Source organism: Lagopus muta, chromosome 4, assembly GCF_023343835.1.
Source record: "Lagopus muta isolate bLagMut1 chromosome 4, bLagMut1 primary, whole genome shotgun sequence".
NCBI classification, from domain to species: Eukaryota; Metazoa; Chordata; class Aves; order Galliformes; family Phasianidae; genus Lagopus; species Lagopus muta.
The window spans coordinates 2922314-2939516 of record NC_064436.1 but is presented as its reverse complement, the minus strand read 5'-3'; the positions used below and the strand labels follow the sequence as shown (position 1 = coordinate 2939516).

At 40.0% G+C, this 17203-nt stretch overlaps 1 protein-coding gene across 1 annotated transcript; it reads left to right on the top strand.

Annotated features, from left to right (window-relative positions):
- Nucleotides 1-37: 37 nt before the first annotated feature.
- On the top strand, nt 38-16231 carry GASK1B (golgi associated kinase 1B). The gene is made up of 4 exons (XM_048941383.1): nt 38-1107; nt 8260-8474; nt 11949-12175; nt 12483-16231. The coding sequence occupies exons 1-4, from the start codon at nt 114-116 to the stop codon at nt 12688-12690; spliced, it is 1644 nt and encodes a 547-aa protein (XP_048797340.1). The 5' UTR covers nt 38-113; the 3' UTR covers nt 12691-16231.
- The last annotated feature ends 972 nt before the right edge of the window (nt 16232-17203 follow it).

The window sequence follows — 17203 nt, the reverse complement described above, 5'->3', positions numbered from 1 at the left end:
ATCCATAGTCTCTGTCCATCACCCATGCAGGAAGCTTTCTGGAAAAGGAGAAATAGAAAACAGAGAAGGGAAATCATGCATCAGCATCCTGGCTGGAGTGTACAGAAGACTGTATGCTGTTTTCATCATGCAGATTCACTAGAGAAATGACCTTCTTTGATCAGCCAGGTAAAATAAAAAACTTGTTTATTTGCCGCCTGTGCTCCCCACGGACACTGAGGCTGTGGACTTGCAGGCGCCTGAGGACAAGGAGGAATCTGCTGTTGGGCACTGCGTGTGTGATCTACCTGGGATTCCTCGTCAGTCAAGTGGGCCACGTTTTACCCCAGCACAAAGGATATGAAACGATCAGTTCCAGGAGTCTCCAGGATGCAGCGCAAACTTCTTTTCTGGGCATCCCACTGGACAGCACCCTGTCACCACCCAGCTTCCAGGAACCCAATCTGGATGGCAATGGGACCTTGGTGCCACCTAACGTGGTTTATATCACCCTACGGTCCAAGCGCAGCAAGCCTGCCAATATCCGAGGCACAGTGAAGCCAAAGAGCAGGAAGAAGCATGCAGTCCCACTGTCCTATGGGCAGCACTTTCCAAAAGCCGCTTTCACTGGCCAAAAAGAGATCTTCTTCCAGCAGCCAGGGAGGGACATTCACGCTGTGGGTGCCATAGGAGCAGCAACAGCTCTGGAGGCAAAAAACCACCAACTGGATATACTCCAGCATAAAGAAATGGCAGTCAGGGAAAGGGGACACCAGAGACCTGGGGGAATTTCTGGGAGGATTAAGGCACAGCCTCAGGCTGAAGAAAGTAACATCAGGATTTACAGCGAGAGCTCTCCCTCGTGGCTGAGCAAAGAAGACATTCTAAGCATGCGTATGTTGGCAGACTCTCGGATAGAGAGCATCCAAGAACTACCTTCTCATAAAGCTGTCCTGGTAGTGTTTGAGAGGGGTCCCAGCACCACAGGAACTGCCTGTAATCAGGGGCACTGCGGCATCATCAAAAGACCCCTTGACATGAGTGAAGTGTTTGCCTTTCACTTGGATAGGATCTTGGGGCTCAACAGGAGCTTACCTTCTGTGAGCAGGAAATCGGCGTTCTTCCAAGGTAATGCATTCCTATGACTTTCAGCTCCCCCATCCCACATTAACCACAGGACAGCAGCTAGCCCGAGAACTAATCCCACTGTTAGAAGGGTGTAAAGCTGACGTGTCTGTAGTTTCTGTCAGGTAATCGTGCTGTCCAAATGGTGCAGTACTTCCAAATTTAGAATAAATACAAAACCAGTTGAGTTGCTGAGAGCACTAATGATTCACTGTCCAGGACAAAAAATTAGTAATGATAAAAAAGAGAGAGTCACATGTATGTCGCATGGGATTGTACAGACTGACTAAAGAAATTCCAAAAGGTTCCTTCTGATTCACTGGATATTTGCCTTTTATTTTTTTTCATCTCTTAGATTTGACTTTAATAAAATATTATTGGAAGGGAACACAAGAATTCATCTGTCAAACAGGTGGTAGGCTAAAGGCTTTGTATTTTGTCAGGTAACAACCTACTTAAAAAGGTAGGAGGACTTCCTGAAGAAGCTTGATGCTACTTGCATGCTACTAATGCCTCTGGGCACTACTTATTTTTTAATATTATCCTCTCTCCCCTCATACTTAAAAAACTACTATGTCTCATTGAATCCTGCTTGATGTTTTGAGGCTCGTTACATATTATATATTATCTAGACAGAGAAATACTTGCAGGAATTGTTGCAATATGCCTGTTTACACCAGTGGTTTGAACAGTTTTCAATGAAAACTTTGGCTTGCTATCCCATAGAGAAATTAAAGATAGATTCAGACATGCAATGCAAGTTAGAAGTCTACATCTAAGATAGCTACTTATTAAACGTCTGCAGCCTAATTGCTATTTTTGTTCAGTCACAAATCACAGCCCAAAAGGACTACGTTGCATTTTAGTGAATCATTGCTAAAGTGGCTGGCTATTTGTCTTCGCTGTTCATTTCTTACTGCTGAAATTAGCTTAAAGGAAATATTTCTATTTCAGCCTGTCTTAAAAAAAAAAGAAACAAGTAACACAGGAATGGCTTTCTAAAATCTGATAGCAGGAAGAGGACCTAGTGATCTCTGATTTGTTCCTGCTTTGTAAACGTCCCTTTTGGCAGCCTGTACAACAATGTGAATGAATCTCTAGGAATAACAGTTCAGTGGCTTCTGAATATTATTCATACTTGCAGGGCATGGAAGATACATTATGCCCAGTTTATTTTTAGGCACAAGATTCGTCGCTATAGAGCTGTCATGAGGAATTAAGGTAGTTCAGCTTGAGGAATTCTGCACAGCGCGGCTGCAGAGATGACAGACTGCAAGTCTCTGTGAACGGCCATTAGGCTAATTGCACACTGTGTTGCACGGCGTCTGTCACCTTACAGTATGTTTTGGACTGTCTGGGACAGACAGAGTCATTCTGCTGTCTTTTATTTTCCTTTCCACATAGCTGGCTATGTTCCTATAGCAAGAGTGTTGCTAGGTGATGAGAAGAGAAATAACATTATTTTGGTCCCACTTCATTTTTTCCAGCCAAAGAGCGAATGGAGGATTTGGAACAGTTACTGTACCTTGTCTCTCCATTTCTTTAGCCTCAAAATATTCTGGTGCTCAGATGCCTCATATGTACTTAAGCTCACTACTATTTGCATGCTTATATTTGGCATAATCTTGAAACCATCTTCACGTTGACAGAATTAACAAAACTGTGTTCTTAAAAACAATGTGAACAATTAGGGAGCTCATTTCTGTAGCTTGCATGCATTTAAGATGAGGTGGGCACTCCTAAGATTATTACAGGCTAGCTTGTGTTATTCATGGTTGTTCACATGACAAAGAGAGTGCTACATGATTAGAGACTGTGAACAAACGTACACAATTTCTGAACTGACATCTCTCTCCCCATGACACATCCCTTTAGCTTGCCTCACTTGTGATGTGATGCAACAGGACGTGTTTGATGTAGCAGTAAAATCTTAAAAAACGGGCTTTTCAAAACTGCCTTCCATTTTGTCGCAAGCAGTTTCAAAGAATCACATATAAACCCATACACAGATTGCGTTTCCTTTATTCCCACAGTTCCCTCACTGGTGGGTTTTTCTTTAAAAGTCTAGCAAAAGACTGTATGCAAGTTCTCTGTTCATAGCCCTCTCATTTCTTAGTTAATTGTGAACCCTCCTAGATGTTAACTAAAACTTTTTTGGGGAAGGTTATGTTATTTTTTCATCATGCATAGACAAATCAGGTATGATAACTCTCTCATTTTTGTAATTAAGTGGCCTAATGTAAATATCCTGGGGTGTACAAGTGGGCAAAGCCCTTTCAAGTTACAGGCAGTGAGCACAATTCTGGGCATACACAAGTAGATACTCATTACTCCTATTGCTATCTACATAGCATGAACACATTGTGAGCTCCAAGACACCTATAAACAAATGATTTGTCTGTAAAACAGCAAGAACTATAAAACTCCAGGTGCAGTGGAAGAAAGCAGAGAATGGCCCTTTGTGTGTATAAGTTCTGGCATACCTCAGGATGGAGAGCCTTCATTATTTCATAATCCTAATCTGAAGAACAGAAGAGCCTTAAGTGTTCTTGCTATGTAGCACATCTTAGTCACAGACCAACTTTAATCCATACAAGCCAAGTATGGTCGTCAGCACAGATTCCAGCTCAGCAGCTGCCAGGGTTTGCTGTGCCCCGAGCCACAGATGAAGCGATAACAGCTGGAGGGCTTTGCTCCTTTCCTGCAGCTGATTGCCAAACGGAGAGAATTGGGTCCCTTGGACCTTACCATAATGCTGAGCTCTTACTCAGCCTTCCTCACGTAACACACACACAAAACTGCACAGTTTTGTTACATCTCTTTGCCTAAGGCCTGAGCATGCTGACAACCACTCTCTAACCCACAGTTTTCTATGGTAAATTTGGCTAAATATGTTTGATCCTGTGAGAAGACTACGCACATGTATATTCAATTCAGTGGAACCTCTGTTAGCTGAGACTGAGCCAACTGTTTGCCCAGAACTGCTTTTTGTTCCTGAAATGTGCCAGAAGATCTTCCTTTGACTAATACTTTTCATGGCTAGTTAAGTGCAAATAGGTGAATAACTCATGAGACAGATAGCTCACTGGGAATACTTGTTTTGCTTTGCTGGCCTCTACAGGATGATGAGTAGAGCCATAGGTTTTTCACCACTGTACCTTACACTATCAGCCTGCATTTGTCATTCCACCAAAAGTTGCACAACAGCAGGTAAAGACTCCCTCAGCTTTCCATGCCAAGTTACGTGGGCAAACTAAACTGTTCCTTTTAAATGTGACAGCAGTAAACCGCACTGCATTGCAGCTAACAGTGATGAGTTTGAAAAGGACTCCAAGCACCTCCTGAAATACCTGCTTTCTTATTGAAGGTCTCTTGGGTACCTTCAAAAGTATTTTCTTTGAAAGTTAGTCTGCTGTAAGTTAGCAGACAAGGTAGAAGAATAACATTAGCAAGAGCATCTGTGTGGTGAAGCAGCATGCAGTCCAATTTTAAAGTGACACAGCACGTGGATCTCTGAGATAATATCTGATGTAGAAGAAGCCAAGCAGTGCTACATTGCTTAACTGTGAACAGAGTGGTCTGAGTACCTTGGGGCAGCCAAATGTGGTGACCTGGGGTTTCTGTATTCAGCTTTGGATTCCCCGCAGCTGAACCTTCTAAGGACCAAATCAATTTGTAGAAATATTTTGATGCTGGAAAAATCCACACAGATTATTGGGAAGCAGATTCCAGTACAAATTCTGAAAGCCTATTTCATGCAGTTTTCCAGCTCATTTCATCTTCAGGTAGCCAACTAGTTAAATGGATCTAAAGCAGCAGGTGAAAAGAAAATGAAGTTAATCTGCTTCGAGTAAGTTTCCCTGTCTCCCTCTTAGTATTTCCTTCTCTGTGAATTTCTCAGGAGTTTTTTCAGTCCTTAGGTCCTTCAGTAACAGGCAACCATGGCATTCTTGGTAATTAGAGCCACAGTGCAGCTGCAGCAACAGAAAAACAGCAACCCTTTGTGTTACTATATAAAACTGATTAGGGAACAGGCCCACCCAGGACAAATGGACTTATTCTGAAGTGTGCTGGACCTCCTCAGGTCTGGCTGTATCAGACTGGGTGCTCTTGGTTGGGCCTTGCTATCCACTGCTCTGTTAACTCTAGCCCCATCCTCAGGAGGTTTGAATCAGAAGAACTGCCGATCTCCATGGGTTCATGCCAAGTCATACAGCTGTGAATCATCCCCTTATCTGCTTTAATTCAGCAAATTTGTGTTTTCCTGCTAGTGTCAAAAATTTAAGTTGCTGCTCTTTACCGAAGCTGCTGTTTTGTATTCCCATAATTCAATTTAGATTACAGAGTTGAAACATTTTATTTTGGCTCATCTTTTCTACTCTCATTTCCTCTGGAATGCAAACATTTCCTGTATTTAACCTTGCTCTTTAATTTTTTTTTTTTTAATCATATTGGAAACTAAGATATTATTCAAGTATATCACTATTATGTATATCACTATTGTTAATATTGTATATATAATTTTATATTATATAATATATACAATAATAATACTATTATTAATACTACCATTGTTTATCATGCCCCCTTTGAGTAGAAAGGAGATGTTTGTTTTGTTAGAAGGCGGTTTACATATTTGATTTGTTGAAAAAGTTGCAAGTTGCTTATTTAAGCTGCTGACAAAGGTCCAAAAACAGATCAGATTTGATCCTGAAGGAAGCTGGTTTTTTGACTATATATATATTTTTTTTTTGCATGTGTGCCATTTTGCAATGCTTTTATAGACCTTCTCCAGCAGCCTTGGAAAAGAGGCTTAGCTGATGGCTGACCTGACTTAAGTATCTACAATATCAGTGATGGAGACAGAGTGAGGGAGGTTGGGAAATGGCTAGGAATTAGGAAATTAAACTCCTAAACACTCATTCAGGCATCTCAGTAGAAAAGGAGCTTGATTTTACGGGAGTGCTCAGCACTGTTCCTCTCCCATCAAAGGAAACATGCTGATGCGTGATGCTGATCGTAGTAAAAGGGCACTTTTTGGGTTCAAAAAGGACAAATCAAGGATCTAATCAAGGAGGGGAGTTAAAGAGCCACAATTTGCCTTGAGTTGAGGACTACCTTGTATGCATATGTTATGGCATAGAGAAGATCAAGTACATTCTGGTGGTGGAAAAGAGTTTATTTTTCTCTACTTAGTCTCTCTTACTGGAGCAGACACTGGGACATGATTGTGCATGGAGTCTAACATCCTAAATCATTCCAAAAGTAATGCCTCCTATTTATTTCCATGGACACTACAACAGATACAAAGAGCACAACACCATTACTTGATAGAACAAATTCTCAGCTCCAAAGCTCTCTTTTTCAACAGTCACCATCACTAGCTGTGTGTTTTCAATGGCGATGAACAGGAGCCTGCATGTTGCACTCAACAAAATCTTACCAGCAGAGGTGACCCACAGTCACCATTGCTGAAGCACACCATCCAGCCCTCACCATGCTCACATCCACTGTTAATCTCCTGAGTGTTCAGCAAGCACTGATAAATGTCAGTGGATGCTGTTTTTCCCACATGGAGGAATTCAGTGGCACACCTGTGCTATATATGCACTTCCACATCAGATGCCACTTTGTTAGACTGCCCCTCTGTTGCCATCTGTCACATGGCAACAGAATATAAAGGAATATTGGTGGGAAGGTTCTACTGCTGTACCACCAACATCCTCCTCTGGCATCATGGACCAACACAGTAAAATAGGAGTCATTACTTTTGGTGCACTTCTATTTTGTTGGCAGTACAGTGGTGGATCTCGACATATAATTCACTGCTAATTACTGGCACAGAAAATTTCTTACTTACTGTGATCAGTCAGAAGAAGGTGCTGTGTGGAGATCCATCAACCATCCTCACTGCTTACAGATGGAGGATTCACATTGGCACCTTCTACCTCGCTGTTCTGACATCAATCCAGGTTGCCTCTGAAGAAGGTGCCATGGAGCACGTTGCCTGCATGAGGAAAGGAGAGCTTCTTTTCAGATACATCTTTATGTCCAAGTACATACAGAGGACAGATAGTTTAGACTGCATGAATTGCACGTTTGGCATGTAGGTTTAAGACCTTCAGGTTGGATATAAATGAATTCTAGATCTTTGCACACATCTCAACACCTGCTAGTAAATAACTGGCTTGCAATCAAGTGATTCCCATTCTCTGTAACAAGGCATCATATTTCGGTCTTCCTGAAAAACAAGATTTTATTTTAAAGTTTTAATAAACCACAGTCAGTTCTTGGTCCTTGACTGTTTAAGGCAGCAACAGGAGCATTGCATTGGCAGTGAAACTGTCCAATTTTCCTTAGAGGACACACATGCCTGTTATTAGATATGGGGTGAAAAATCTCTTAGCTTATTTTAAACTTTTTCAGTGGTTTCTTCCCACTAAATATTATGAAACTTGGATTCAGCAGTGCTAATACACTCGACTTAGTGATTTCAAAGGAAAGTGGAACACTCTCAATATAGGGAAAAAAAGTCAAAATAGTTGCTATACAAAGCAGCTCTCATGTTCTATCAGTCTCTGAAAAAAATATAATAAAATTGTCAAGGTGTTTATTCATGCTAAGCTAACACTAAAGTATTCTCATACATCACTTCAGGACTGTGAAATCATACATTATAAGCCCACAATACTAAAAATAACAGAATAAATCCACTTTGAGTATAGGATTTATAATCTTTTTATGCCCATTATATGGGAAAATGCACTTTGAGAGAAGTTTTCAAGCTCTTGTAAATCATCATCAGTTCACTGCAGAAACGTCACCGTTGGTTCACAGCAGCATTAGGGTATTAATCTACCTGTGCACTTCGTAATACTTTGGTTTAGTGTATGACTTACTATGTTAATCTCCTCCAAGTGGAAAAAACAGCCTTCTGTACACTGAAGGCATCTGTCTGTGCTTCTTCCATTCTTTTGGTGTCTGGTTTTAGATGCGGATTAAGACCACGTAAACCAAAGGATGTTCAGTCATTAGCCTGTGGCAACATTTTTTCTGCCACATCTGTAAAACACTGTGATCGTGGATGCTTAGGCAATGTCTAAAGTCAGTCTGACAGCATCCCAGCATAACTACAACCTATTTCTCCTTTTTCAGCTGGTCAAGCCTGCCCTGTTATTCTGTGGGATTCTTCCCTGAGTCCGACCGATAACAATACTCACTCTTCAGTGAGATTAACCTGGGGAAAATATCAGCAACTACTGAAGCGGAAATGCTGGCAGAATGGTAAAGTTCCCAAAGATGAGTGGGGCTGCACTGAAATCCATCACCATGAGTGGTCCAAGATGGCAGTCTTCGATTTTCTTCTGCAGGTACGACATTTAATGAACACATATCTGCCTCAAAAATCACAGAAACACACGTGGGATCTTAGAAAATTCTTTTTTTTTTAAAAATGCACAATCTGAACTTGCTCCTGGTTACATTTGATTAAAATGTCCAAAATGACTCGTAGTCAAGGAAAGATCAGAAACCAGGCTGACCCACTCAGAGATGTTTTGTATTACTTCACCTCTGAGGCAGGCAGTGTTTCTCTGCACATGGCTCTTGATAGTGTTCACAGCTGTAAAACACTTATGATAAGAAAGGGTTCAGCTGCTTAGCTTTGGTTAGGTGAAATTGGGGTCAAGACAAGAGCTGTAGAAGTAAATTTCCTGACTTTCTACAAATTTACCATTGATTTAATGTTTAGACTTAATGACCATAGCTGCTGTTTTTCAGTTAGGTATTGCACATCAGCATTTGCTTTCCAAGCAGCACCACACTAGAGCTTTGTCCTGTGGTATCATGATGTGAATACAGTTACGCAGCAGGACATTAATACACTCTCTCTATTAATAAGGACTGAGCTGAACTAACTATATATGGCTGGCAGCTGATTTTATACCTCGCTTAGCATTGCTTCCAATTGTCTCTGCCTGCCTCCTGCAGCAATTACTGACGTCTATAAAGCTATTGGTATTTAAAATTGAATTTAGCACTCGTTTTATGCACTGTGATTGAGCGCTCATATCATTCAACTTTTTAATAGAGTTTCATTTCTTGAAATATAAGAGTCATTCTGCCTTATGAATAGCCTATCTCTGCCCTTCTCAAGTCTGTTATAGGATTAACAAATGCTTCCTATGCTTGCATTTCTGCAGTCTTGTTAAACAGAGCATGAAATTTTCCTCTGAAAATATATTGTTGGTTGTTTAAAGAATCCATCTTTAGTTCTACTACGAGCAAGAAACTCTTAGAAAGTAGCATAAAGTCACACGTGGATTATTTTGGTTCTAAACATAACACAATATACCCCAAACAGAAATAAAGCAGAATACATCAGTTAATTTTCTCATGCCAATGTTTTCTTGTTGAACAGTTTAAAAATTCTGTGCTGTTCTTTAATTTTAAGATCTTCTAGGACAAGTTTTTAAACTTCTTAAGGGAATTCCTGTTTTCTAGAAGGAGAGGTCAGTTAAAAAAAAGCCATTCTATTCTAAGATGGAATTTTTATCCTGTGTGCATATAAGATTGAATAAGAATGAATAATTCAGAAAATAGAAAGGGAATTTGAAGAACTGAGGTACCTGTGTAATGTGCTTACAGGGGCTGTGCTATGGAGATAGTCTAACATCTCAGAACTTGAGGGGCATAAGCACCATGATGGTCTGAGACTGTTGAAGATAGTTAAAGAGGCCATCAGATATAATAATCTTAAATTGGTTCAGGAAAAAAAAAAGCCTTAATAGTCTAAAGCCTAGTCTGGTAAACTACAGAACACTGCTGTAAAAAAGTGCTGCATAAATCATTTAGTACTACAGTGAAAGGTTAAACATAATTCTATCAAAGAAATGCCTTCGGTGCTCTTAAAGAGGTTCCTAATCTCTGGATTCAAATACTGTAAACCACAGGAGCAGGCTGACAAATGCTTGTTTTTGGCCTTTGCTTGCCTTTTTCAAGAACTCAGGTGGAGTAAGGACACAAAAAATAAAAATGACTTCTTCAATTTTCTTGTGCATACATAAATATATATCAAAAATCAGTAGCAAGCTGTTGAGGTTCCAATATCAGTTCCAGAGTATCACCTTGCTCTGTTTTAACGCTGTAATGTTGCAGTGCATGCAGAAGGCTATCTGTAAGAACACAATCTACTTGTCTATTTAACACACGCAATGAAATGCAGTGAGGATGAAATAGGGTTATGTACAAGACAAATCTTGAAGCTGCTCCTTCACTTTTGGACAATGAATTCTATGGGAAATGAGGTAGGATGCTGCAAGCAACAGTCTTTTGTTCCTGCTCAATGCTGCGCAGCAGAAAAGAGAGGAAGAAATCTAGTTCTTCTCCCAGGACTTTCTCAGTTGACAATAAACACTCCCAACCAAGACCAGTGGCAGCAGTGCTACATGCTTCAGACGAAAAAAGAGCTCTCAGGCTTTCATTTGATGAACAATAACAGGAGACCTTTCAAACATTTACCAGTTCTCCATCAGAAGTCACAGTACTTCATTTCACTGAGGTGCCAAAAAATAAGAGTAATTTTAGAAGGCTTTGTGCTTACATGAGCAGTATTATTTTCACGCCTAGAGCAGTTTTAAAGGTTAACACTATATAGTGAACAAGAAGGGCAGAAAAAAAGAATTACTATCAGTTAGTTTATTCATGAAGTCTAAATGCATCTTACCTCACTCCTGCTCCCAAAACACCTATGAGTAAGAATAGGATTAGTCCCCAGGAGAAACCAAGGCTGGAGTCGAGGGCAACCACAAAGCAGGCCTGGCAGTGTTTAGCACATGGCACAGGGTCATCAAGCCAGAACCCCTATGCAGCTACCCAGTAACACCAAGTAACAGGACAAGAAGCACATGCACCTCCAGCAAGGCCAAAAAGAGGACTGAAGTGCTGAGCCTGAGCTTAAATAGGGCTCCTGGGCCCATGGGCAATGTGTGAAGGTTCCAGGTGAGACTGTTTAAGGCAATTAAGGCCAGTCGTGCACTCAGGGTTCAGGCAATACTGTTATCTAATCAGCAGGAAATAGGAGTACCTGTGAAGCGTGATGTATCTTTCCATGCTCAACAGTTAGCCTAAAATGGCATCCTTTGCTCAGGGAGTGCTTAGTTCTTGTCATTGTTTACGTGAGGACCAGAAATGACTAGCTCAGGAGAGATGCTTAGCATTTACACTGCTATAGTTAGACCAGATGTATTCCTCCAGCTAAGTGCTGTGTGATGACTGAGTGAGTGTTCCCATGGGAAACAACAGTCCAGACCTTGATGTCATTAAAGTATGCATCACAGGGCAGCTTGCAGAGGCTTCTCTGTGGTTACAAATCTCCTCTTCATTCCTGCATTTGGTGCCTTCTGCCCCTTACCCATCTTTAAAAAGAACAAAAAATTTGCATGTCTGATAGAAAATTGAGGCCTTTTGTGTCTCTCAGGCTATGCTATTTCTATTGTGCTCCCACAGACGACACGTAAAAAAAACCCTACAGCCTTTGGTAAAAACTCCCCAATTGTTATTCTAGTTACAAAGTGGCATTGTTCCATTATTTTCAAAGAATTTCTACTGACATAACAAATCATGGCTATAAAACGGATACAATACACAGTCTAGCAAATTGCTTTTAACAGTATGAGAAATCTGTGGACCAGGTCGTTAATGCCATTTCAGTGCTGCCTTTAATTATGCTTCTTCTGGGCTTGTTCTCTTGCCAGCTGTGCTAGTGAGCAATGTCTGACAGTGGCACCATGCCCCAAATACTTTGATGCTGTTCTCACTCAGCGCTCTGCTGTGCTTGGTTTTAGATCTATAACCGGCTAGACAGACACTGCTGTGGATTCAAACCTCTGAAGGAGGATTCCTGTGTGCAGCAAGGACTGGCTCTGAGATGCAGCGATCAGGATGCCGTTGACTTGACGCACATAGTGCAGAGAAGGCACGATCAAAGGCACTTGGCCTTCATAGCCAATAAAGGTTTCTTTGACAGAAGTGAGGACAATCTCGACTTCAAAATACTGCAAGGAATCAATGAGTAAGCTTTAAGTTAATAATTTTGTCAAATGAGTTGCCATATCATAATCAAAAAGCAAGGGACGCTAAGTTACTGGAATAAATAGCAGCAGCCCAAGAAGTGTGTAACGACTTACAGGATGTGTCTAAAAATGTGTGAGTAATCTTACTTGTGTAAAAGATACAGTTAACTCATGTATGATTAGGCATGCGTGGACTTCATTTGCTGAGTCACGGTCTGTATTCGTAGAACTGATTGCTAAACCACAACGTGAATATTGCAATTCAAAGCGACGGCAAAACTGATGATTTTCTTTGTGCTCCTCCAGATTCCCTGAGTCTGCAGTTTCAGTGCTGAGGAGCCAGCGTTTACGGGAGAAGTTGCTTCAGTCTTTGTTCCTTGACAAAGTATACTGGGAGAGCCAAGGAGGCAGAAAAGGAATTGAAAAGCTTATTGATGTCATAGAAAGGAGGTCCAAAATTCTTCTTACTTACATAAATGCACACGGAGCCAAAATACTGCCCATGAATGAATGAGCTTCTGAGAGACAGTCCTTAAAATAACTCGTGTGGGGCAAAAATCGAGAGTAAAATTCATTTATTTCATAGATTTATTTAACTTTTATTTTTCCAGACTTCCAAATGTATTTTTGAATAAGAAGCCTTACGTGGCTTAAAAGCATCACTTAAACATCAGCTGCAGCTCAACGCAATGCACTTCTAGGTCGTCAATGAAATAAAAAATGTCAAATAATACAACAAACGATACAGAAATAAGTATGCACCATGAGCACTCCTATTAAACCATTTGAAAATCAGCAACAAGATTTTCAGCACATTAGTCTGGATTCCCTCATTCAAGTCAGTAATGTTTTACTGCAGATTTAAATGGGAAGAGATTTTAGTCACTTCGTACATCAGTGAAAATTGCCATCACATCTGCATGCTGTAACATACAGGAATTCATCTGTTTGATTAAGAACACCACAATTCCAACATTTCCAAACGATTATTTTGTTTTATTTTGGTCTTCTGAAATCTGAGGACTGAACTTATCTCTTTTAAGCTATATTTCCATTGAACACGAGGAAAATTTAGAATCAGAAAGAGGGAAACATGGCTTTAACAATAATAATTAATTTGACAAATACAGTTTTCACCTTTCTGATGTGGAACACACTTTGTCACGAGTCATTTTTTACAATGTATTATTTCCAGTGCAGGTTGGTTTGTTGTCTGACTGGGTCATCTGATATTTCTGCTTATTGATTAACTGAGTGTTACTCACAGACTCCTCCTTTAGCACCACCATTTCATTTTTAGAAATTTAGCTCTGGCTTCGTGTAAATATGCTGCTAAATTCAGTATAATGTTTGTTTTTGCAACATTCTTGACACAGTTCATTAGAATGTTATCAAAAGGCAGATCTAATAGTGACGCAAACGTTGTTAAAATCAGAACTGAAAATCTTTCTGCTGCTTGTTTAGCTCTTGCCAGCAACCCAAGCTCTGGTTTTAAATTAAGACTGACGATTTTGATTCCAGCTGATGACTTGGCCCAAATATTCCCATAAGTAAGGTTGTTTGAGAAGCTTGGACAAGCACTTTAGATTCTCAGCCTGGATCTATTCCAGAAAATATTCTGTTCAAGGAGCAAAATATCAACTGCTACAGTCTATCCCAAAATATATCTTCTACCTATCTGTTTAGAAAGGTTCTTACTTTTTTTTTTTTCTAAATAAATATCTATCCTTTTTTTACCATGAGATAATAGCAGAAGTTAAATGCTTTCATCTATTCTTCATGTATAGTGAAAAAAACCCAACAACACCACTAATATAGGATGCAAAGCTTGGAAATGCTTGTGTAACATTTTTCATTAGAAACTGAAATGTAAATATGGATGGGTGAAGTTATCTTAAATAACTGCGATTCCACTGCAGCTAAAACAGATTTTCTTCCTTATTATCATAGCATCTATTAACAATTGAAGATCTATTGATCTAATTGGAGGCAGAGTTAAAGACTCTTAATAAAATTTGAAGAGCTTGGCCATCTAAATAATCTTTTACTTTATTCTGTCAGTAAAGGGCAGATACACTCAAAAGCTTCCTAGAACTTACCAATTGCCTTGAGAGGACATGTTTTTAAGTGCCTTGGACTTTTTAATGACACCAAAGTAGAATTTTATAGGGTTTTCATATTATCCCTTTCTTAAAATGTTATATTAGCCAGATAATTTCTATAGCAGAAACAAAAATATTAGTGTAGCTTGCATTTTCACTGAGCCTAGAGAGAGAAATAGTCCTCTGGATCCATTTCACATGGTACTCCTGTTGCATTTATCACAAATTTCACTCTGATGACTGTTACAATCAATCTGTCCTTTTTTCTAGCCTATATCAGTTTTCTTCCTGCTAGATGCTTTTCTATTGGATTATCACACACTGGTAAGAATGAAGGATGTGACTCTCAGCTGCACTGAACTTCGAAGAGGGCCAAGGAAACGTACAGCACTGCAGTTGATCATGAAAGAACCCTGACTGGAACTTTCCTAGTTTTTCCTCTTCTGGTTCTAAGACAACACACGCAGAGATGTGGAGCATCTCTCCTGTGAAGAGAGGTTGAGAGAACTGGGTTTGTTCAGCCTGGAGAAGAGGTAATCTGCAGGACAGAATGATGTCTAGGCTTCAAAGGAAGTCTATATCAAGTCTTCTCAGAACTCCTGCAGGGACTGATAAACTCAGAGTGAATATGCACAACAGGATAAGCTGTCCCTTTCCAAGGGCCAAGGAATACTTCTTTCTCTGAAATTCTGAGTATGAGCACACTCTAGGAGGTGTGCTGTGTATGCTGCATCATGTTCTCACCTTATAATCATGTCTTAGTATTATTTTATGTGTAGCTGGGAGCATTGCTGTCTATATTGCATTAAAATGCCCCATTTCCAAGTCCTACCAACACTCTTGTCTTCAGACAGTCAGGAGAGGCTCGAGGAGGCTGGCAGTGGGACTGCAAAATGCTCCTAATCCAATAACGTTGATCAAAACTCCAGGAAGTGTCTTTTCTTCCTGACGTTTATACTGTTATATATCTTTGCGCTTGAGTTTGGTACAAGGGATGATTGGTAGAGTGTGTATGAGTACACACAAGCCCAGTTCTCTCATTTTCTTTTCTTCTTTCAAAAAGAAAGAATTCTGTACTTTTTGAGGGTACTTGGGTAAATGCTTCAGTAAAAAATACAGAAGAAGCACTTTGTATAGCTTGTTTATTCACTGCTACTACATTCAAGACATGTGCTCTCCTCTCAGTAGGACTTACATGTACTGAGAAATCAGTCCATTTCCTTATAAAACAGCATGAACTTGGACTGACATTCCTGCACAGAAGCCTAAGTAATACTGACAGACAGAAAGAAAAGGAAGAAGCCTTGATCTACCTATGGTAGGGATCAACTGAGAGCCAAGGAAGTAGGTTTTAGTCATTTCTGCTGGGCTGCCTTCCATTTAAGGGCATATGGGACCAGACAAATATTCCTGCTGCGCATTACTCGGAAGGGTGTAACCAACGGCAACAGTCCAAAATCTGTGGGTGGGAAAAGAAGATTATGTCATTCTTGAATCTCCCTGAAAGCCAGAACCACATAAAATGGAGTAACGAAGAAAATCAGGAGGGTTCGTTGATTTCATAACATTGGAAGACGGAGCTTAAAATAAGTAGCACAGGCACAGATGCCTTGAAATTCCTCAGGAGCTTGCCAGCAAGTTTATAATCTTAAGACTTTTCAGAAGCTGAGAACATGAAAACTTTTGTGGAGCGCTGTGGGAGAAATGTCTCTTTCTTTTTCTCTTTCTTTTTTTTTTCCCCATACATTCTATCACGTACTACATAAAAGAAAGATAAATTCCACAGTTTCAAAAGTGCAAATAGATGCTTAGGGGACATTAAGGGACAAGCTTCCAGTAGCAATTCTGGGAATGCTTTAAAGCACGTTTGTGTATGTGAATAAGAACATATATGAATATATGTAACTTACATATACCTTAGCTTTTTTGTAATAAAAGGCTCAGTTCTACTCACAGAGTGAGTATGCAATTTGTTGTTTACGTGTAGAATTGTGCTGTTTGAAAGTGTAAGTTCAGTTGTGGGTATATACAGGTCAAAGTTTAAACAAAGCATTATAATGGAAGCATCTTTTGTTCTCAAAGCATTAACTCTTCCCATGCTAACATATCCGGACAATGTAAAAAGTTTTCTATTTACAATTGTAAAGAAAAACAGCTATCTAAGTTAAACAGCCAGACAACAGCGCTATCAAATCTGAGGTGTTTTTACATTAGATGCAGAGGTTCCATCTGAAACTTGTGCATTTTACATTCAACCTGTTTGTCCTCTTGTAGTGACACTAAAGGCATTATCACAAACTGTGAATTGTTCGACTGCTGCTGTTGTCACCTGATGCCCTCCAATATATAAAATAAAACGGTGTGTTCATCACGTTTTGTTTTCAGATCTCTGAATTGCAGTAACAGAACTACACCGCATATTAAAGAAGTACGTGGATCATTAGACTCTTTTAAAAAAAAGCTGTGTCCTTGAAACTGTGTCTTCAGAGAAACAATCCGACACGACACAATCCAAGAAGTGTTATGAAGTTCTTCCTGTGGAAAAATTTTCTAGCTGCTTCCTCGTGAGACTTGTAACTAACTGAGCTGATTCACTGTGGCTGCGGAGCTGCTGGATCCCGCACCATTGCTGTTACTGTATTCTTTAGCCATGCTGACAATGCCTATTCACACAGGCATTGAGCAGAAAAGGCCGTGCCCTTTTATGATGCCAGAAGAAAAGCATTCGTCAATGACTGCTAACCTTTATAATAGACAGTGAGAAAGTACAGGAGTAGCAGAAGGATGGTGAAACCTCTGCGGCACGGAGACTCACACAGAGTTAAAGTAGCCCAGGAACTTTCAGTCTCTGAAGTTTACATTTTTCTTGTCCAAGAGAGACTAATGAGAAACACAAAGATGCAGAAACATTTTTAAACATTCTCT